This window comes from Salmo salar, chromosome ssa20 (assembly GCF_905237065.1).
Source record: "Salmo salar chromosome ssa20, Ssal_v3.1, whole genome shotgun sequence".
NCBI classification, from domain to species: Eukaryota; Metazoa; Chordata; class Actinopteri; order Salmoniformes; family Salmonidae; genus Salmo; species Salmo salar.
The window spans coordinates 55,500,654-55,517,951 of NC_059461.1; the positions used below are offsets into that span (position 1 = coordinate 55,500,654).

General features: G+C 45.7%; 1 protein-coding gene across 1 annotated transcript in view; it reads right to left on the reverse strand.

Annotated features, from left to right (window-relative positions):
* LOC106580848 (sodium/calcium exchanger 2) overlaps positions 1-17,298 on the reverse strand; it is a 101,646-nt gene that overhangs the window by 28,310 nt on the left and 56,038 nt on the right. Inside the window, exon 2 of the mRNA XM_014162329.2 lies at positions 2,159-2,643. Coding sequence (XP_014017804.2) covers positions 2,159-2,548 — 390 coding nt within the window. The 5' untranslated portion in view covers positions 2,549-2,643. The remainder of the gene's footprint in view (positions 1-2,158; positions 2,644-17,298) is intronic.

Genomic DNA, 17,298 nt, shown 5'->3' on the forward strand with positions numbered 1-17,298 from the left:
CCACATCCCTCCATCTGCATTCCCATATCCCTCCATATCCCTCCATCCCCATATCCCTCCATCTGCATCCCTCCATCCGCTCCCTCCATCCCCACATCCCTCCATCCGCATCCCTCCATCCGCATCCCTCCATCCCCATCCCCATCCCCCTCCATCCCCATATCCATCTCTCCATATCCATCCCTCCATCCCCATATCCCTCCATCCCTCCATCCCCATATCCCTCCATCCCCATATCCCTCCATCCGCATCCCCCATCCGCATCCCCCCATCCGCATCCCTCCATCCGCATCCCCATATCCCTCCATCCATCCCCCCTCACAGAGAGCCAGCATAAAATCCAGACACTCTCATAGTGTGCTTAGGCTTGCATTACCTCAGGACATACAGTGGAACAGCCCCCCTGTTACAATACAATACACTCCAATTAGGCCACTGGTTTGGTCTAAGTCCTTCATAATGGATGAACTTCTGGAAATCACTCTCCTGATAGATGCTCGTATTGTAAACTTACAAAAAAAATGGGGTGTAATTTGCTCAGTCAGATAAAATTTGAAAAAGGGATTATGAACAAAGATGTTGAAAGCATGGTTGGCTATAAAGAGGACAATATTACAAACAGATAACTAGTAAATTCACAATGGTGTTCGATGGCCCAACAAACTGAAATGGATTAATAACTCATGAAACAATTATTAACTGCCCAGGTTAATTGATTATTTAATCGATTCCAAGGCTAGACTCTATTTCAGTTTCTTGTCAGCAGAGAAATCCAATTCATAACAATGTCAAATAGTCTGGACCAATTATCTAAAGCTTTAAATCAGATGGAATCAATAATTCACTAAGTCTCATATTATTTTCCAATTGTTTCGTTCTGAACAGAACCACTATTTTTTTGGTCTCGTTCCACTGTTGCTGGGTTGCAGCAAAACTTTGAAAAGTACCTGTTTATATCATTCTTTTCTGTTCTTTTTTTAACTAGCATTGAAAATCCATTCTTCTTTAATAAAAAATCTCTCCCATCATCTTTTTTTCTAACATTTTAGTTTTTTAGTTTTAACAATACAAAACATACACATACAAACGACATCACACAAACATCAACTACATCACACCTGCCCAGACGAACATGCTCACAACCCCATCAACAGCGCCCGCATCATTCTCCGCCACATGGCCTCAAATTGCACCATTTTGTTTCTCACCGTGGCCCGCACGCTCTCTCCCAATCTTCTGAATCACGCTGAAATGTCAGTAGGTTACAGTAGCCTATGCTTCGGAGGGGGAGGGGCAGGTAGCTTACACACGCACATACACTGGCAAAGATTTTCAGCTGGCAGGCAGGCAGACACTGGAAGAAGTTTCTGAGTGACAGAGTGAGGGCTTTGCATAGGCCCTTTGTTGCATTTTTTTGTGGGACTAGAAAAACATGCCCGGTATGTAAAAGAATGCTATTAACCGGTTCCCATGCTTTTAAAATAATGGTTCTGTTCTGGAACCGTATCTATCACTGTCGTTCCTGGTTCTGTTCCTTAAAAAATGTTGTTATTTTCCAGTTTTGTTCCCTGAACTGGTTCCAACCCAAGGTTAGAATCTATTTAGTTTCTTGAGTCAACACTATCTCTTGTCAGCAGAGAAATCTAATTCATAACAATGTTAGAATCTGAACCAATTACCCAAACTTTAAATCAGATTTAACCAATAATTTAACACACTAAGTCTGCATATCAGGATGTGTTTCAATGAACATACTGTAAATACTGGAATTCCATATGGGCCCAAAGTCAGTCACTACAAGAAATGTGAAAACCCAAACATAGAAATAACACGTTCATTTGAGCTGTCTGTGGTAACACCGAAAAGCAAGGCGGCATTTCTGGAGAAAGAAACTGATGTCTATCACCCCTGCAGAGGCGAGTTTTACAATGACTTTATCATAGAATGTTCAACCTGTTTCGATGTTCACTGTGTTTGAGTGACAGTTAATGTAGTCTAGGGAGAGAGGAGAGCCAACAACTGGGTCTAAGAGTGGGAGAGCTCTCTGTAAAAATACAATCTCTTCATTCTATTTCTATGTCATTTCCATCATGTGGTGAATGACAACTCTACATAAACACAGTCTATCATATGGGTCAATCTATCACACAGTACCAACCTGTGAGGTTATGACCTCGATAGAGGCCATGAAGCGGTCTGCGATGATGGACACTCCCAGGAACATGTACATGAGACAAGTGAAGTAGACCACGGCCCTAGCCACCTGGTCGCCCAGCCCGGGGCTCAGGGGCTTCCACACGGGCAGCAGGGTGCCCGGCCTGCACACCACCGGCTGCGAACACTTTGAACTGCCGCCCAGCCCCGTGCTGCTGTTGCTCCAGAACTCCGGAGACATGGAGGGATAGGACATGGTAGAGATGGAGCGGTTCTCTTCCTCTCCTACTCCTCCTCCTCGTAGAGACTCCAGGGTGCAGGGTGAAGGAAGGGGGAGGAGGAGGAAGAGGAGGAAGGGGACAGAGGCAGAAAGAGAGGTGGGGAGGAGTGCCATGGTGGAGAATGCCGGGGGAAGAGAGGGATGAGGCGGACGAAGAGAGAGACGAGGAGAAGATGCCAACGTGGCAGGGAGGGGTAGGACTAGCTCACCTAGGAGGAGAGAGAGATAGAAGAGTAAAGAGAAGACAGAGAAAAGAGAGAGAGAGAACAATACTTGGTTAGATGTTGGGTGTAGCCAGCAGCTAACATACACCAGCCTTTCATGGACCTGTAAATAAATAAACCATCTACCTCAAAATCATTTTTTTTTACTAAATTAAAACTGAATCATGAGGTATTACTGCAGTTGACATAGAATAAATCTTTTTTTTTACTAAATTAAAACTGAATCATGAGGTATTACTGCAGTTGACATAGAATAAATCATTTTTTCAACCATCGTCCTTGTTTCCAGTTGCTGTTGAAGGTTTCCAACTGCAATATGAGAACAAAAATGTCAACATGCACATGAATAGTAAATGTTAACGTCATGCCCCTGAATCATGAATTATAAACTTTTCACGGCTATTCAAGTCGGAGGTTCCCAGATTGGCCTATGTGCTCTCTGCTTTCTATTGACAGGAGAGACAGACAGACAGAGAGAGAGACAGAGAGAGACAGAGAGAGACAGAGAGAGAGATAGTTAATGGCGGATTCTGTGACGACAGTGCTGTCATTAAAGAGGGAGAATGTTGGCCCTGGAGAGAGAGAAGGCTGGGGTTTGGATGGGAGAGATAGTTCATGGTGGATTCTGTGACACTGTTACAACAGGCTTCGTGACATTGCACCAGGCTCTCCACAAAGACCTGTTCCCTCGGTCGAGAACACAATGACCCTGAGAGCCAGAACACTGAGCAGCAAGACACTCAGAAACTCTCTAACACACTCTCTCTCGCTGTTAAAGTGGGTCAGGGTCTATGGCTGACTGGCAGTGTGTTTTTGAAGCAGGATGTACAGAAAGTTAGTTTCTTTGCTTGCTTGTTTGTTCTACTAGGTTAAATCCCAAATTGCATCCTATGTACTATATAGTGCACTACTTTTGATCCGGGCCCATAGGGAATAAGGTGCCATTTCATTTGGGATGAATGGGGCTAGTGAGTAGAATTGTTGAACAGATACATACAACTTTAGGCCTGTACATACACTCAAATGTCCAGTATATGAGGATATGTGTGTGTATACAGTCGCTGTTATTCAACCCTTCTTTCACCAGGTGTCATTTACAGCCCAATGTATCTGTATGTATTGTATTGTGTGTAGTTTCTGTGAGCAGTGTGTGAGCACCATATGTAAGGGAGAATGTGTAGAGCAGAGAGCCAGTTTAGTCGATTACAGTCACAATGTGAGACCTGCTGAAGATAGCCTGGGGTGAAGACACCTGGTCACACACACGCACGCACACACATACACTCAAATCCGCAAACACGCACTCTCTCTCTCTCTCTTCATATCTCTCTCTCTCTCTCTTTATCTTTCTCTGTCACGTTGCCTGTCCAGCTTTAACATTATAGAGCAGCCCTTGAAAGCTTATCCATTCCAATACACTTGTCTATATACAGTATTATTTGACATACAGTATTTATGCACCAGACAACAATAAGTAGGATTTATCTGACAGAAAATAATTGTATTACATGCTTGTACTGCTATAGACACATCCATCAAACATACATATGCCAGTGTATGTCTGAATAGTCATGAGTATCCCTCTGAATTATATTGAGAGGCTGCCCACAAAACCATCATCTAATGCATTTGCAGGAGGAATACCTCAGGTTATACGCAATGCATTGTTGCTACTGCAGGTCATACTCAGTCTGGGATTCTATGTAATTGGTCTTAACGGACAACAGTAGAAGATATTTCTGTACACATACACACACTTGAACTCACACATGCACACACACACTCGCTCACTCACACATTATTTTGTCAGACACACACACACACACACACACACACACACACACACACACACACACACACACACACACACACACACACACACACACACACACACACACGCCAGTGTTCTGTCTCCTCTGGCTGACAGTCCAGTCTGACTCTGTGTTTGCTTATAGATGAATGTCTAATGATGCAGAGCTGATGGAGCCCATTTCCGTACTGCACTCTACCAGACTGCACCTCCAGCACCACACTACCATACCTGAATATCAAGCAGGAGAATAAGAGAGGGACACTGGGGGAAGAAGGGGAGGATGGCTGCTTACACTGGGTCTGCGCTTGTTCAGAGAGCAGCACTCTCTGGATGGGTCTTAAATGGCACCCTATTTCATGTCAAGTCCACTGCTTTTGACCAGGGCCCATAGGGCTCTGGTGAAAAGAAAAGCACTATATAGGGAATATGCTGCCATTAAGGATGCAATTTCTATTTCAGAGTAGAGTGTTTGTGTTGTGTTCCTCTGTGACCTGTTAATCAGAGCCACTCCGAGGCTGGGGGATGACATGGAGGGATGCTGCAGGACAAAAAAGAGGGAAAAGGAATCTGAAGAGATGTTTAAATGAGAGATGCGATGAGAGGACGGTTGAGGTGTCCATGAGAGGAGGGTTGCTGATACTAAGTATAATGGACAGGGAGAAGGGGGAATTGAATGTAGAGAGAGTGAAAAAGAAAGAGAGAGAGAGGGAGAGAGAGAAGGGCAGAGCGAGAGAGGACCAGAAAGAGGACGAGAGAGGAAGAGAGTGAGAAAACCATAGAGAGAGAGATGAGAGAGGGAAAGAGAAAAAAGAAAGAGTGGGGTAGTCCTGCTATGATGAGTGCGTCAATAGATATTCTCAGCATGGCCAGAGTGTTTCCATGACGACCTGGTGAAGGTTTGGGAGGGTGATGTATCACAGATGGAACAGGAGAGAGAAGAAGAAAGGAAGGAGAGAGAGAAGAAGAGAGGAAGTAGAGAGAGGGAAGAAGAGGAAGGAGAGAGAGAAGAGAGGAAGGAGAGAGAAAAGAAGAGAGGAAGGAGAGAGAAGAGAGGAAGGAGAGAGAGAAGAGAGGAAGAAACAAAGAGCCTAGGAGGACTCTTCATCACAAGCATACTGCCTTTCATGGACGACTAGTGTCCTCTGGGGCTGGGTATTGTGGGGAAGGGCTCTTCAAGCAGCCCGATTGGCTAGGCTGGGTCTGGGGGCGGGACTTGGGGCATGTATAGCTGCCTCATCAAAACTGCTGAACCGCACACACGCTCAAAAGCAGATGTAAACACACAATCCTGCACGTACACAAACACACACACACAGTCAAGAAGAATCAGCTTGAACCAGTATATCCTGTGACATTTATGTGACCTGTGACATTTATGTGACATGAAGCTCTTTGTGGTTACAGATGTGCAGGCAGTGACCTGCATACACACACACTCACCACGAAGCACAGAGGACAGTGAACATTGACAATGAACATTGAATCCAGAGACACATGAGAAGAAGTAAATTGGGACGGAGACTTGATTGAATTAGAGTTAATATGGAAAATTGCTGTTTAATTATAATTGAAGATTTATGAAGGATTAGGATAAGTCATTGACGCAGCGTCGTCCGGGTTTGGCCGGGGTGTAACGGCCATCGTATGGAGTAGACCAAGGCGCAGCGGGTTGAGTGCTCATATTTAACTTCTATTTGAGACACGTAACAAAACAAGAACGAACGACAAACAGTCTTGCAGGCTACACACAGCAATGCAAAAACAACTTCCCACCAACGACAGGTGAAAAAGGGCTACCTAAGTATGACTCCCAATCAGCAACAACGATGTACAGCTGTTCCTGATTGAGAGCCATACCAGGCCAACACAAAGAAATACACAACATAGAACAAAACCCCAAAACCCCGACAATACAAAACAAACACACCCCTGCCACGCCCTGATCAAACTACAATTACAAATAACCTCTTATACTGGTCAGGACGTGACACGGGGTAGGCCGTCATTGTAAATAAGAATTTGTTCTTAATTGACTTGCCTAGTTATATAAAGGTCAAATAAAAAAAAAGTAATAAAATAAATTGGTCTGGTCTGGGGTGGCCCCCTAACCGGAGCGCTAAGAAAGGGAAGTCCATTTTTGGGCATAGAGACTGAAAGAGGCACCACTCTGGTTACGCTTGCATGCATCAGGCAGAAGTTTGCGCTTGTGCACATCCACGGACCCACGGACACAGAGTTAGAGTATGTGCCCAGCCTTGGGTCAATGGTACCCGACTGTAGTCAGGTGATAGCTAGTGTCAAGTAGGCAAAAAAGTTGATTAAGGAGTAAAAGGCCTATAGCATGTGTATGGACGGAGGGGGAGGATGTCCTGTGGTTAGATGGGGTGCAGAGATAGATGCTACAAGAATGTTTAATATTGCTTAATTTAAGGTTGGGTAAGAATATGCACGTTATGGAAGGAATGGATGAAATGTATTAAACTGTGGTAAAGCTGACCTAACCTGAACCAACCCTTTCCTGATAGCTACTTTGAGGAAAATTGTACTTACTATGCCTATGATATGTGGTTGTCCCTCCTAGCTACAGTATCTTGAGATGAATGTACTAACTGTAAGTATCTCTGGATAAGAGCGTCTGCTAAATGACTAGAATGTACAAATGTAAGTGAAGCTGTAAGGTATATAAGGAGTTTAGATCTTTCTGTCCCTTACGCTCATTCATGCCTTGGTCATTGATGCATTGCTGTGGCTTTATATTTTGAGTTTATTATTATTGTTATTATTACTCATTATTAATATTCTACTTTGTTTTACTGTTAAGTTTTAGGTCAAGTCTAGAAGTAATCTTTAAGGTTACCTTACTGATAGATCTAAGTAGTGGATTAGAGTTCTCTATCACCATTGAAAAACTGTTTGTATTGTAAGAGAGGTAAGACCCCATTTTTTTGTTATTAAAAGCCGTGCTTCTCATAAAATTTGAATAGACCAAAAATTGTGCATTGGTAGCCTAACAAGGTGTAGATAAGGGCGCTGGACATATCTTGATTTATCAGCTTATCATACAGCTTGTGTGATTTGTGATAATAATTGGGACTATTCTACCTGTTTACCTTACTATTTTACAACCCTGTGTCATCAATGAGAGATTTTTAAGTGATTGTGCAAATTATTGGTTGAAGTTTGAATGGAATTAGTCAATGCCTTAGCCAGGCAGATTATTTTGTAATATTCTAAGGTGGAGGCCCTTACCAGATAACTGAGTAGGTGGAGAGGTGAGGGAGTCAGGATATTAGACTTGAGGATTGCCCGCCACACTGTAAAAGAAAAGCCCTTGTATACTTTGTTGAGTTCCTACCCGAGATAACCTGTAAGGTTGAGCATCCATTATCATACCAGCACGTGGGGGGGTTGGGGATGGGGGGGGGGTGTAGCTTTGTCAACACACAAGTTTCCACTTCCAAACTTTGCATCAAACACTTGCTCAGGGAGATCTGTACTGCTTAGACCATGCTGTTCAGGCCACTTTAGTCAGTGTGACAGATGTGAAAGCGCAAACAGATTGGAGGATCGATGTAATTCTGTGAATCCCTCTTCAATCTCTAGTAATACGGCCAAGCCACTGACATACACTACCATACAAAAGTTTGGGGTCACTTAGAATTGTCCATGTTTTTGAAAGAAAAGCACATTTCTTGCCCATTAAAACAACATCAAAATGATCAGAAATACAGTGTAGACATTGTTAATGTTGTAAATGACTATTGTAGCTGGAAACGGCTGATTTTTAATGGAATATTGTCACGAATTCCGCCGAAGTCAGTTCCTCTCCTTGTTCGGGCGGCGTTCGGTGGGCGGCGTTCGGTGGTCGACGTCACCGGTCTTCTAGCCATCGCCGATCCACCTTTAATTTTCCATTTGTTTTGTCTTGTTTTCCCACACACCTGGTTTACATTTCCCTCATTACTTGTTGTGTATTTAACCCTCTGTTCCCCCCATGTCTGTGTGTGAAATGGTTTATTGTTTCGTGTATGCGGACGTCAGACTGGTTGCGCTGGGTTATGTCAACCCGTATTGTGTTTAGTGTTCAGCCTTGGCATCAAAGTCAGACCGAGGCCCCTGCGGTGGACGACTGGTTCCGGTGCACGGAGGAGACATGGGACGCCGCCCATGTTCACCTTCAGCGCACCATGCTGCGCAAGAAAGCCAGCGCAGACCGACACCGCAGTGAGGCCCCGGTGTTCGCAACGGGGGACTGGGTCTGGCTCTCGACCCCAAACCAGCCCCTCCGCCTGCCCTGCCAGAAGCTGGGTCTGCGGTTTAAAGTCCTGAGGAGACTGAACGAGGTGAGTTACAGGTTACAGCTTGCCCCCGATTACCGTATTAACCCCTCGTTCCATGTGTCTCTCCTCAGGCAGGTGGTGGCTGTCCCGCTTCAGGAGTCTGAGGTGCGGGAGGTTCCTCCACCCCCTCTGGACATCGAGGGGGCCCCGGCGTACTCCGTTTGCTCCATACTGGATTCGAGGCGCTGGGCGAGGGGCCTTCAGTACCTGGGAGGGGTACGGTCTGGAGGAGAGATGCTGGGTTCCGGTGGAGGACGTGTTGGACCCTTCAACTTCAATGCTGCGGGAGTTCCACCGTCTGTGTCCGGATCGCCCTGCACCTCGCCCTCCGGGTCGTCCCCGAGGCCAGTGTCGGCGCGCTGCTGGAGCCGCGTGTCAAGGGGGGGTACTGTCACGACTCCCGCCGAAGTCGGTTCCTCTCCTTGTTCGGGCGGCGTTCGCGGTTGACGTCACTGGTCTTCTAGCCATCGCCGATCCACCTTTAATTTTCCATTTGTTTTGTCTTGTTTTCCCACACACCTGGTTTACATTTCCCTCATTACTTGTTGTGTATTTAACCCTCTGTTCCCCCCATGTCTGTGTGTGAAATGGTTTATTGTTTCGTGTATGCGGACGTCAGACTGGTTGCGCTGGGTTATGTCAACCCGTATTGTGTTTAGTGTTCAGCCTTGGCATCAAAGTCAGACCGAGGCCCCTGCGGTGGACGACTGGTTCCGGTGCACGGAGGAGACATGGGACGCCGCCCATGTTCACCTTCAGCGCACCATGCTGCGCAAGAAAGCCAGCGCAGACCGACACCGCAGTGAGGCCCCGGTGTTCGCAACGGGGGACTGGGTCTGGCTCTCGACCCCAAACCAGCCCCTCCGCCTGCCCTGCCAGAAGCTGGGTCTGCGGTTTAAAGTCCTGAGGAGACTGAACGAGGTGAGTTACAGGTTACAGCTTGCCCCCGATTACCGTATTAACCCCTCGTTCCATGTGTCTCTCCTCAGGCAGGTGGTGGCTGTCCCGCTTCAGGAGTCTGAGGTGCGGGAGGTTCCTCCACCCCCTCTGGACATCGAGGGGGCCCCGGCGTACTCCGTTTGCTCCATACTGGATTCGAGGCGCTGGGCGAGGGGCCTTCAGTACCTGGGAGGGGTACGGTCTGGAGGAGAGATGCTGGGTTCCGGTGGAGGACGTGTTGGACCCTTCAACTTCAATGCTGCGGGAGTTCCACCGTCTGTGTCCGGATCGCCCTGCACCTCGCCCTCCGGGTCGTCCCCGAGGCCAGTGTCGGCGCGCTGCTGGAGCCGCGTGTCAAGGGGGGGTACTGTCACGACTCCCGCCGAAGTCGGTTCCTCTCCTTGTTCGGGCGGCGTTCGCGGTTGACGTCACTGGTCTTCTAGCCATCGCCGATCCACCTTTCATTTTCCATTTGTTTTGTCTTGTTTTCCCACACACCTGGTTTACATTTCCCTCATTACTTGTCGTGTATTTAACCCTCTGTTCCCCCCATGTCTGTGTGTGAAATTGTTTATTGTTTCGTGTATGTGCACATTAGACAGGTTGTGCTGGGTTATATCAACCCGTATTGTGTTTAATGTTCTTTGTGCCGTGTGTTTTGTTCGCCTAAATAAAAGGCTCCGTTTGCTACCCAAATTCTGCTCTCCTGCGCCTCACTCCCTTACAGCCAGTTACCCATACCTAACAAATATCTACATAGGTGTACAGAGGCCCATTATCAGCAACCATCACTCCTGTGTTCCAATGGCACGTTGTCTTAGCTAATCCAAGTTAATCATTTTAAAAGGCTAATTGATCATTAGAAAACCCTTTTGCAATTATGTTAGCACAGCTGAAAACTGTTGTTCTGATTAAAGAAGCAATAAAACTGGCCTTCTTTAGACTAGTTGAGTATCTGGAGCATCAGTATTTGTGGGTTCGATTACAAGCTCAAAATGGCCAGAAACAAATAACTTTCTTCTGAAACTCGTCAGTCTATTCTTGTTCTGAGAAATTAAGGCTATTCCATGCGAGAAATTGCCAAGAAACTGAAGATCTCGTACAACGCTGTGTACTACTCCCTTCACAGAACAGTGCAAACTGGCTCTAACCAGAATAGAAAGAGGAGTGGGAGGCCCCAGTGCACAACTGAGCATGAGCACAAGTACATCAGAATGTCTAGTTTGAGAAACAGACAAGTCCTCAACTGGCAGCTTCATTAAATAGTACCAGTCTCAACGTCAACAGTGAAGAGGCGACTCTGGGATGGTGGCCTTCTAGACAGAGTTGCAAAGAAAAAGCCATCTCTCACACTGGCCAATAAAAATAAAAGATTAAGATGGGCAACAGAACAGAGACACTGGAGAGAGGAACTCTGCCTAGAAGGCCTGCATCCCGGAGTCGCCTCTTCACTGTTGACGTTGAGACTGGTGTTTTGTGGGTACTATTTAGTGACCCCAAACTTTTGAATGGTAGTGTATTATCTAAGTGCATTTCAGAGATAGTCAGAATATGAATGTCATCTGTTTGTTGGATATATTTAGAAAATACTTAAAAAAATATAATTTCATTTTTCGCCTCCTGAACGGGCTCGGGAGGCGAAGGTCGAGTCATGCATCCTCCGAAACATGACCCACCAAACTACGCTTCTTAACACCTGCCCGCTTAACCCGGAAGCCAGCCCTATGGGCCTCCCGATCACGGCCGGTTGTGATACAGCCCGAGATCGAACCCGGGTCTGTAGTGACGCCTCTAGCACTGTGATACAGTGCCTTAGACTGCTGCGCCACTCGGGAGGCCCTAGAAAAGCTATTTTCAATGATCAAGTAACTGTGAAGTAAATTCAGACCATGCATAATTATCCCACTCATCTGACACACAGCACCCGGGAAATACTATGCATCCCAAATAGCAACCTATTCCCTATGTAGTACTGTCTTAGGGAGGAGCCTTGATGATAGTTGTGGATTCAGTAGTCAGACAAGCCAATACGGTGCTGTACATCAATGCTGTTATACATCATTTTATGTCTAGCTATGTCATGCTCGAAGCAATAATATTAGCTCATTTTCAAGATCTACCGGAATATGGATGTTGAGGCCATGCGGTCAGGAGTCACCTAATGTAAAATTGTAATTCTATTCTCGTTAGCATGGTTCTAACAATGTATGTTGCATGCATGTATCTTGCATGTTGGCGACTATTGGCAGACCATCTTGCCTCCTAAGAAAAGGACATTCTAAATGGAAAAATCGATGCTAGATATCAATACAACATACAGTGAATGAGAGGCTCTCACTGAGGAAACCATTACCACTATGCTACCCACCAGAAACACCTTGCTCGGCTTCCTTTCAAAGGAAAAGTACTTGGAGGAGAAAAAAAAGCTAATGTCAAAGAGCATACCACTGACTACATCTGGGGTGTTGGGTTGAGGAGGTTTCTGAAGCACACAGAGATCCCTGTGGAGTTCTCCTCCCATTGAACAAGCATCTAAAAAGCACCCTAAGTGGAGATGACCGCCAGACAGCCTTCCAAAGAGGCAGCCTCGTCCCAGGGGACTTCTCTAATCTATTTCTGTTGCCATTTTGTCTCCGCCTCCCTGAGCTGGTTTAGACTCTACCCACCCAGAAACCCCCTCTCTGTTGACAGCTCTGTCTATGCCAGGTGCCCTTCAAATGCCCTTACCAAACCCTCATGCCATCCCTCACCCGCTTTTTGCAGGGCATCTACTTTTCTAACGCACCATTTGTTCTCTCGGGAAAACCCCCCACAAAAGCCGATTCAAGAGGTTGATTGATGAGAAGTAGATTCCTTAATCAAACCAGATCAGAACTGCAAAGCACTCAGTTGGATAAGTGTCTGAGTCCTTTAGCTCATTTTCCTAATTGCCATTGGTCTGCTTTCGCAAAGGCTTGAAATGCCATCATCAATAAAAGCTGATTGCTCAGCACAATCAAAGGGTAAAGTCAAAGCTGATCTCAATTCTTTATTAATGCTGAATTTCTACTGTTATATCTGTCTGCCAGAGACTATGCAGTACTCATGACACGGCCTGCTTTCACTATCTTTGAAGAATCCACTGTCCCTATATCACCTTTATGTGTGACAGGGGAGGCTGGTGGGAGGCACTATAGGAGGATGGGCTCATCGTAATGGCTGGAATGGAATCAATGGACTGGTACCAAACACATGGAAACAACATGTTTGACTCTGTTCCATTGATTCCATTCCAGCCATGAGCCCTTCCTCCAATAGCTCCTCCCACCAGCATCCTCTGATGTGTCAGTCCATAACAAAATGTCACATGTGAGTGGGCAACACAGAGGCATCTGGGTAAGCAGCGGGCGGGAGGTGGAGGCGGTGAGCGTAATGGCGAGGGAACAGTGTCCGATGTGGATAATGGCATCCCTCCCTCCCCGGGTCGTGACCCACAGTGAGGAGAGGGAAATGGCCCGAGATGGGTAACGGACGCACCTGTCTCCTCCAATTAACACACACCTGTCTGAACACACTCCTCACCCTGCCAAGTCAGAATAGGTGGAGGGAGGGAGATGGATGGGCTGGGAGAGAGGGAGAAGGGAGGGTGAGAGGGTAGAGATGGAGAGAGAGAGGGGGAAGGTGGAGTGGGGGAGGAGAGAGAGCGGAAGAGGGAGGCAAAGCGAGAGAGGGAAGCCTGGGAGGAAGGAGGGTACATTGGAGATAGACAAAGGTCAATAGAAATGGAGAGACAGAGAAAGGTACAGAGAGAGACAACAGCCAGGAATAAGAAGGAGCTGGATAAACATATCAGATGAGAGAAAGTGGTAGCGAGGTAGCAAGAGATAAACGCCACCTTCTACTGTTTCTACTGTTCTGCAGTTCTATGGTTCTACACTCTTAGGAAAAAGGGTTCCAAAATAATTATTCAGCTGTCCCCATAGGAGAACCCTTTTTGGTTCCATGTAGAACCCTCTTGGTTTCCATGTAGAACCTTCTGTGGAAAGGGTTCTACCTGGAACCAAAAGGGTTCTCCCTGGAACCAAAAAGGGTTCTTCAAAGGGTTATCCCATTGGGGACAGTGAAGAACCCTTTTAGGTTCTAACGGCACCTTTTTTTCTTAGAGTGTAGTGTACAGACTAGCTAGACTAATTTAACATCAGAAAGAACTCATCAGTGTTCTCCTCATCTCGTCAAGGCCCTGTCACAACCATAAACACACCACTCATCTCAGCACAGGAGTGGGGGGAATCAGCTGTCACTCTCAACCAATTCATCTTCATCACGTCAACCCCATTACTGATGACATTAAATGGTTAATCATTGTCCACGACAGATTGGGTCTATTTGTCACCAGTGCACATGAATATTAATAATGTGAACTAAATGCCAAACCACGCCCCAATTACAGTTCATATGGAGAAAACTCCCTTAATAGTCATGCCATTACTGTGATTGAGCCAACAGCACAACAGCATCAATCTCACCTCAAGAACTGTACAGTGTAGCATCCTTGGAATTTCAACACACACACATCTTTCTCAGAGTCAACCTGACATTGTATCCCCTCACCAAGGATGCAAATGATTGTTTGGAAACTGCGTGACCACATTGTAATTGAGTGTCTGTGTGGGGGGAGGTGTGTGTGTGTTCTGTGTGCATTGCCGAGAGAGAGAGAGAGAGAGAGAGAGAGAGCGAGACAAAGAGAATAGACAAAGAGAAGAGACAGGGAGAGAAAGAGAAGAGACAAAGAGAAGAAACAGAGGGAGAGAAACTTGGGGTAGCCCAGGGAATGTTGTGTTTTTCAACTGGTGTTGCGTCTCTTAAAACACACACAGTCTAACACACTCACACACTTTCTAACACATTCACAAAAGCAAGCAGACAGAAAACACACACACCCAAACACCTACACTACACACCCACGCAACAGCAAACAGCAGGGCCAGGCTGAACATGGCAATTACTGTGTGAGGAGGCACAGCGCGTTCATCCTCTCATATTTGTCAAACAAACAGGACTGATTGGTTCGTTCCAAATGCAAACACTCAAAGATCTATTTTGCCCTCAGAACCCTGCCTGACGGAGGAGAGCTGTGTGACGGCACACAGCGGGTCTGAGCACTGTCTGAGATCCATCCTCCAGACAGGAAGTACTTTACGGATGATGGCAGGTCCATTACCCAGGGGCTGGAGGTTAATGTCATGGTAACATCACTTTCTGATCTTGGTCCCTGAGGTACATGATGTCACAGACACTGAAGAGAGAAGGGGGTTGTCAAAATGGAGTGAGGAGAGTAGTTTAAAAAAAAAGACTATACAGTAAACACCAGATAAATTATAATCAGATTGGGAAGAAAAGGTTGGTGGGTTAGTCTGGCTAACACCTAACTCAAAGTCCTCCTAACTTCAGTCTGGAAAGGCTATTTTGATGTTGTCAGCACGATGCGTCGATAATGAAAGGGGCATTCTTTTTCACTGATTGTTTTTCCTCCGTTTTTTTTCCAATTTTCACCCAAATCCACGTGGACAACCACACACAGCCCCCGAGCGCTGCCCCCTTACAAAACAACTGTTGGATTTTCAAATTCAAACAACGTGAGGTCTCAGCCACCAATGAAAAAAAAACATTTTTTAGAGAACCAATCAACGCTCAGCCAGAAATAACTGTGTGAATACTGCATTTACAATGGCCTCCTGTCCAGACCAGTGTGTAACAGCTCTCCCTGTGCTGGGAGCCAGGCTAGGAGTGGGTAGGGACAGTATGGGTTAAGTACTGCGCCACATGAGAACTTAATAGAGGTCTTGCTGACCAGGACCCATATGGCTCTGGTCAAATGTAGTGCACTATATAGGGCAGGGGTATTCAACTATTACCCTATGAGGTCCGGAGCCTGCTGGTTTTCTGTTCTACCTGATAATTAATACGCACACCTGGTATCCCAGGTCTAAAGCAGTCCCTGATTAAAGGGGAACAATGAAAAACTGCAGTGGAAATGGCTTCGTGGTCCAGAGTTGAGTTTGAGGGCTGTATGGGGTATTGAAGGTGTGTTATTGCATTAGGCTCTACTTAAGTGAGAAGCAGATGTTTGGAGGATATATTGGCACGGGTGTTGTTCGTCCCAAGACAAAGTCGAACTCATTAAAAAGGTTATTTAGATTAATTTATTCATACTATTTCATCCTTCCACAAGATATAGTCCCAACATAAATCTAGGGTTGCTACCCAAGACGGTTCAGTTGCCAGAGACACGACCCAGCCATTCAGTCTTTTTGTTCTGTATCTAAAAGGTTCCATTGCCATACTGGCTGGCAATGTTCTTATCCCTTGCTTGCTAGCTAGCCAACTACAGCTAACTTACAGTCACGTCAAAAAGTGCAGTCAGAATAACAACAAAGTAGCTTCATTTGCATTTAAGCTGTTTTCTAGTGACATTTATTAGGATACATTGCGTTCGAAAAGTTTTCAGAGCCCTTCCCATTTTCCACATTTTATTATTCTTAAATGGATTAAAAAAAATATTCAGCAATCTACACACAACAGCCCATAATGACAAAGTGAAAACAGGGTTTAATACATTTTTGCACATTTATTAGAAAAACTGAAATACCTTATTTGCATACGTAATCAAATCAAACTATTTGTCACATGCGCCGAATACAACAAGTGTAGACCTTCCCGTGAAATGCTTACTTACAAGCCCTTAACCAACAGTGCAGCTCAAGAAGAGTTAAGAAAATATTTACCAAATAAACTAAAGTAAAAAATAATAAAAAGTAACATAACAATAACGAGGCTATATTCAGGAGGTACCGGTACCGAGTCAGTGTGCGGGGGTACAGGTTTGAGGTCATTTGTACATATAGGTAGGGGTGAAGTGAATATGCATAGATAATAAACAGTGATAAGCAGTAGCGTACAAAACAAATGGAAGGGGGGTGGGGGGGTCAATGTAACAGTAACCGGTGGCCATTTGATTAATCAGACCCTTTGCTATGAGACTCAGTGCTCAGGTGCATCCTGTTTCCATTGAGTATCCTTGAAATGTTTCTACAAGTTGATTGGAGTCCACCTGCGGAAAATTCAATTGATTGGACATTATTTGGAAAGGCACACACCTGTCTATATAAGGTCCTACAGTTGACAGTGCATGTCAGAGAAAAAACCAAGCCATGAGGTCGAAGGAATTGTCCGTAGAGCTCCAAGACAGGATTGTGTCGAGGCACAGATCTGGGGAAGGGTACCAAAACATTTCTGCAGCATTGAAGGTCCCCAAGAACACAGTGTCCTCCATCATTCTTAAATGGAAGAAGTTTGGAACCACCAAGACTCTTTCTAGAGCTGGCCCCCCGGCCAAACTGAGCAATCGGGGGAGATGGGCCTTGGTCAGGGAGGTGACCAAGAACTCTGACAGAGCTTCAGAGTCCCTCTGTAGAGATGGGAGAACTTTCCAAAAGGACAACCATCTCTGCAGCACACCACCAATCAGGCCATTGTGGTAGAGTGGCCATACAGAAGTACAGAGAGAAA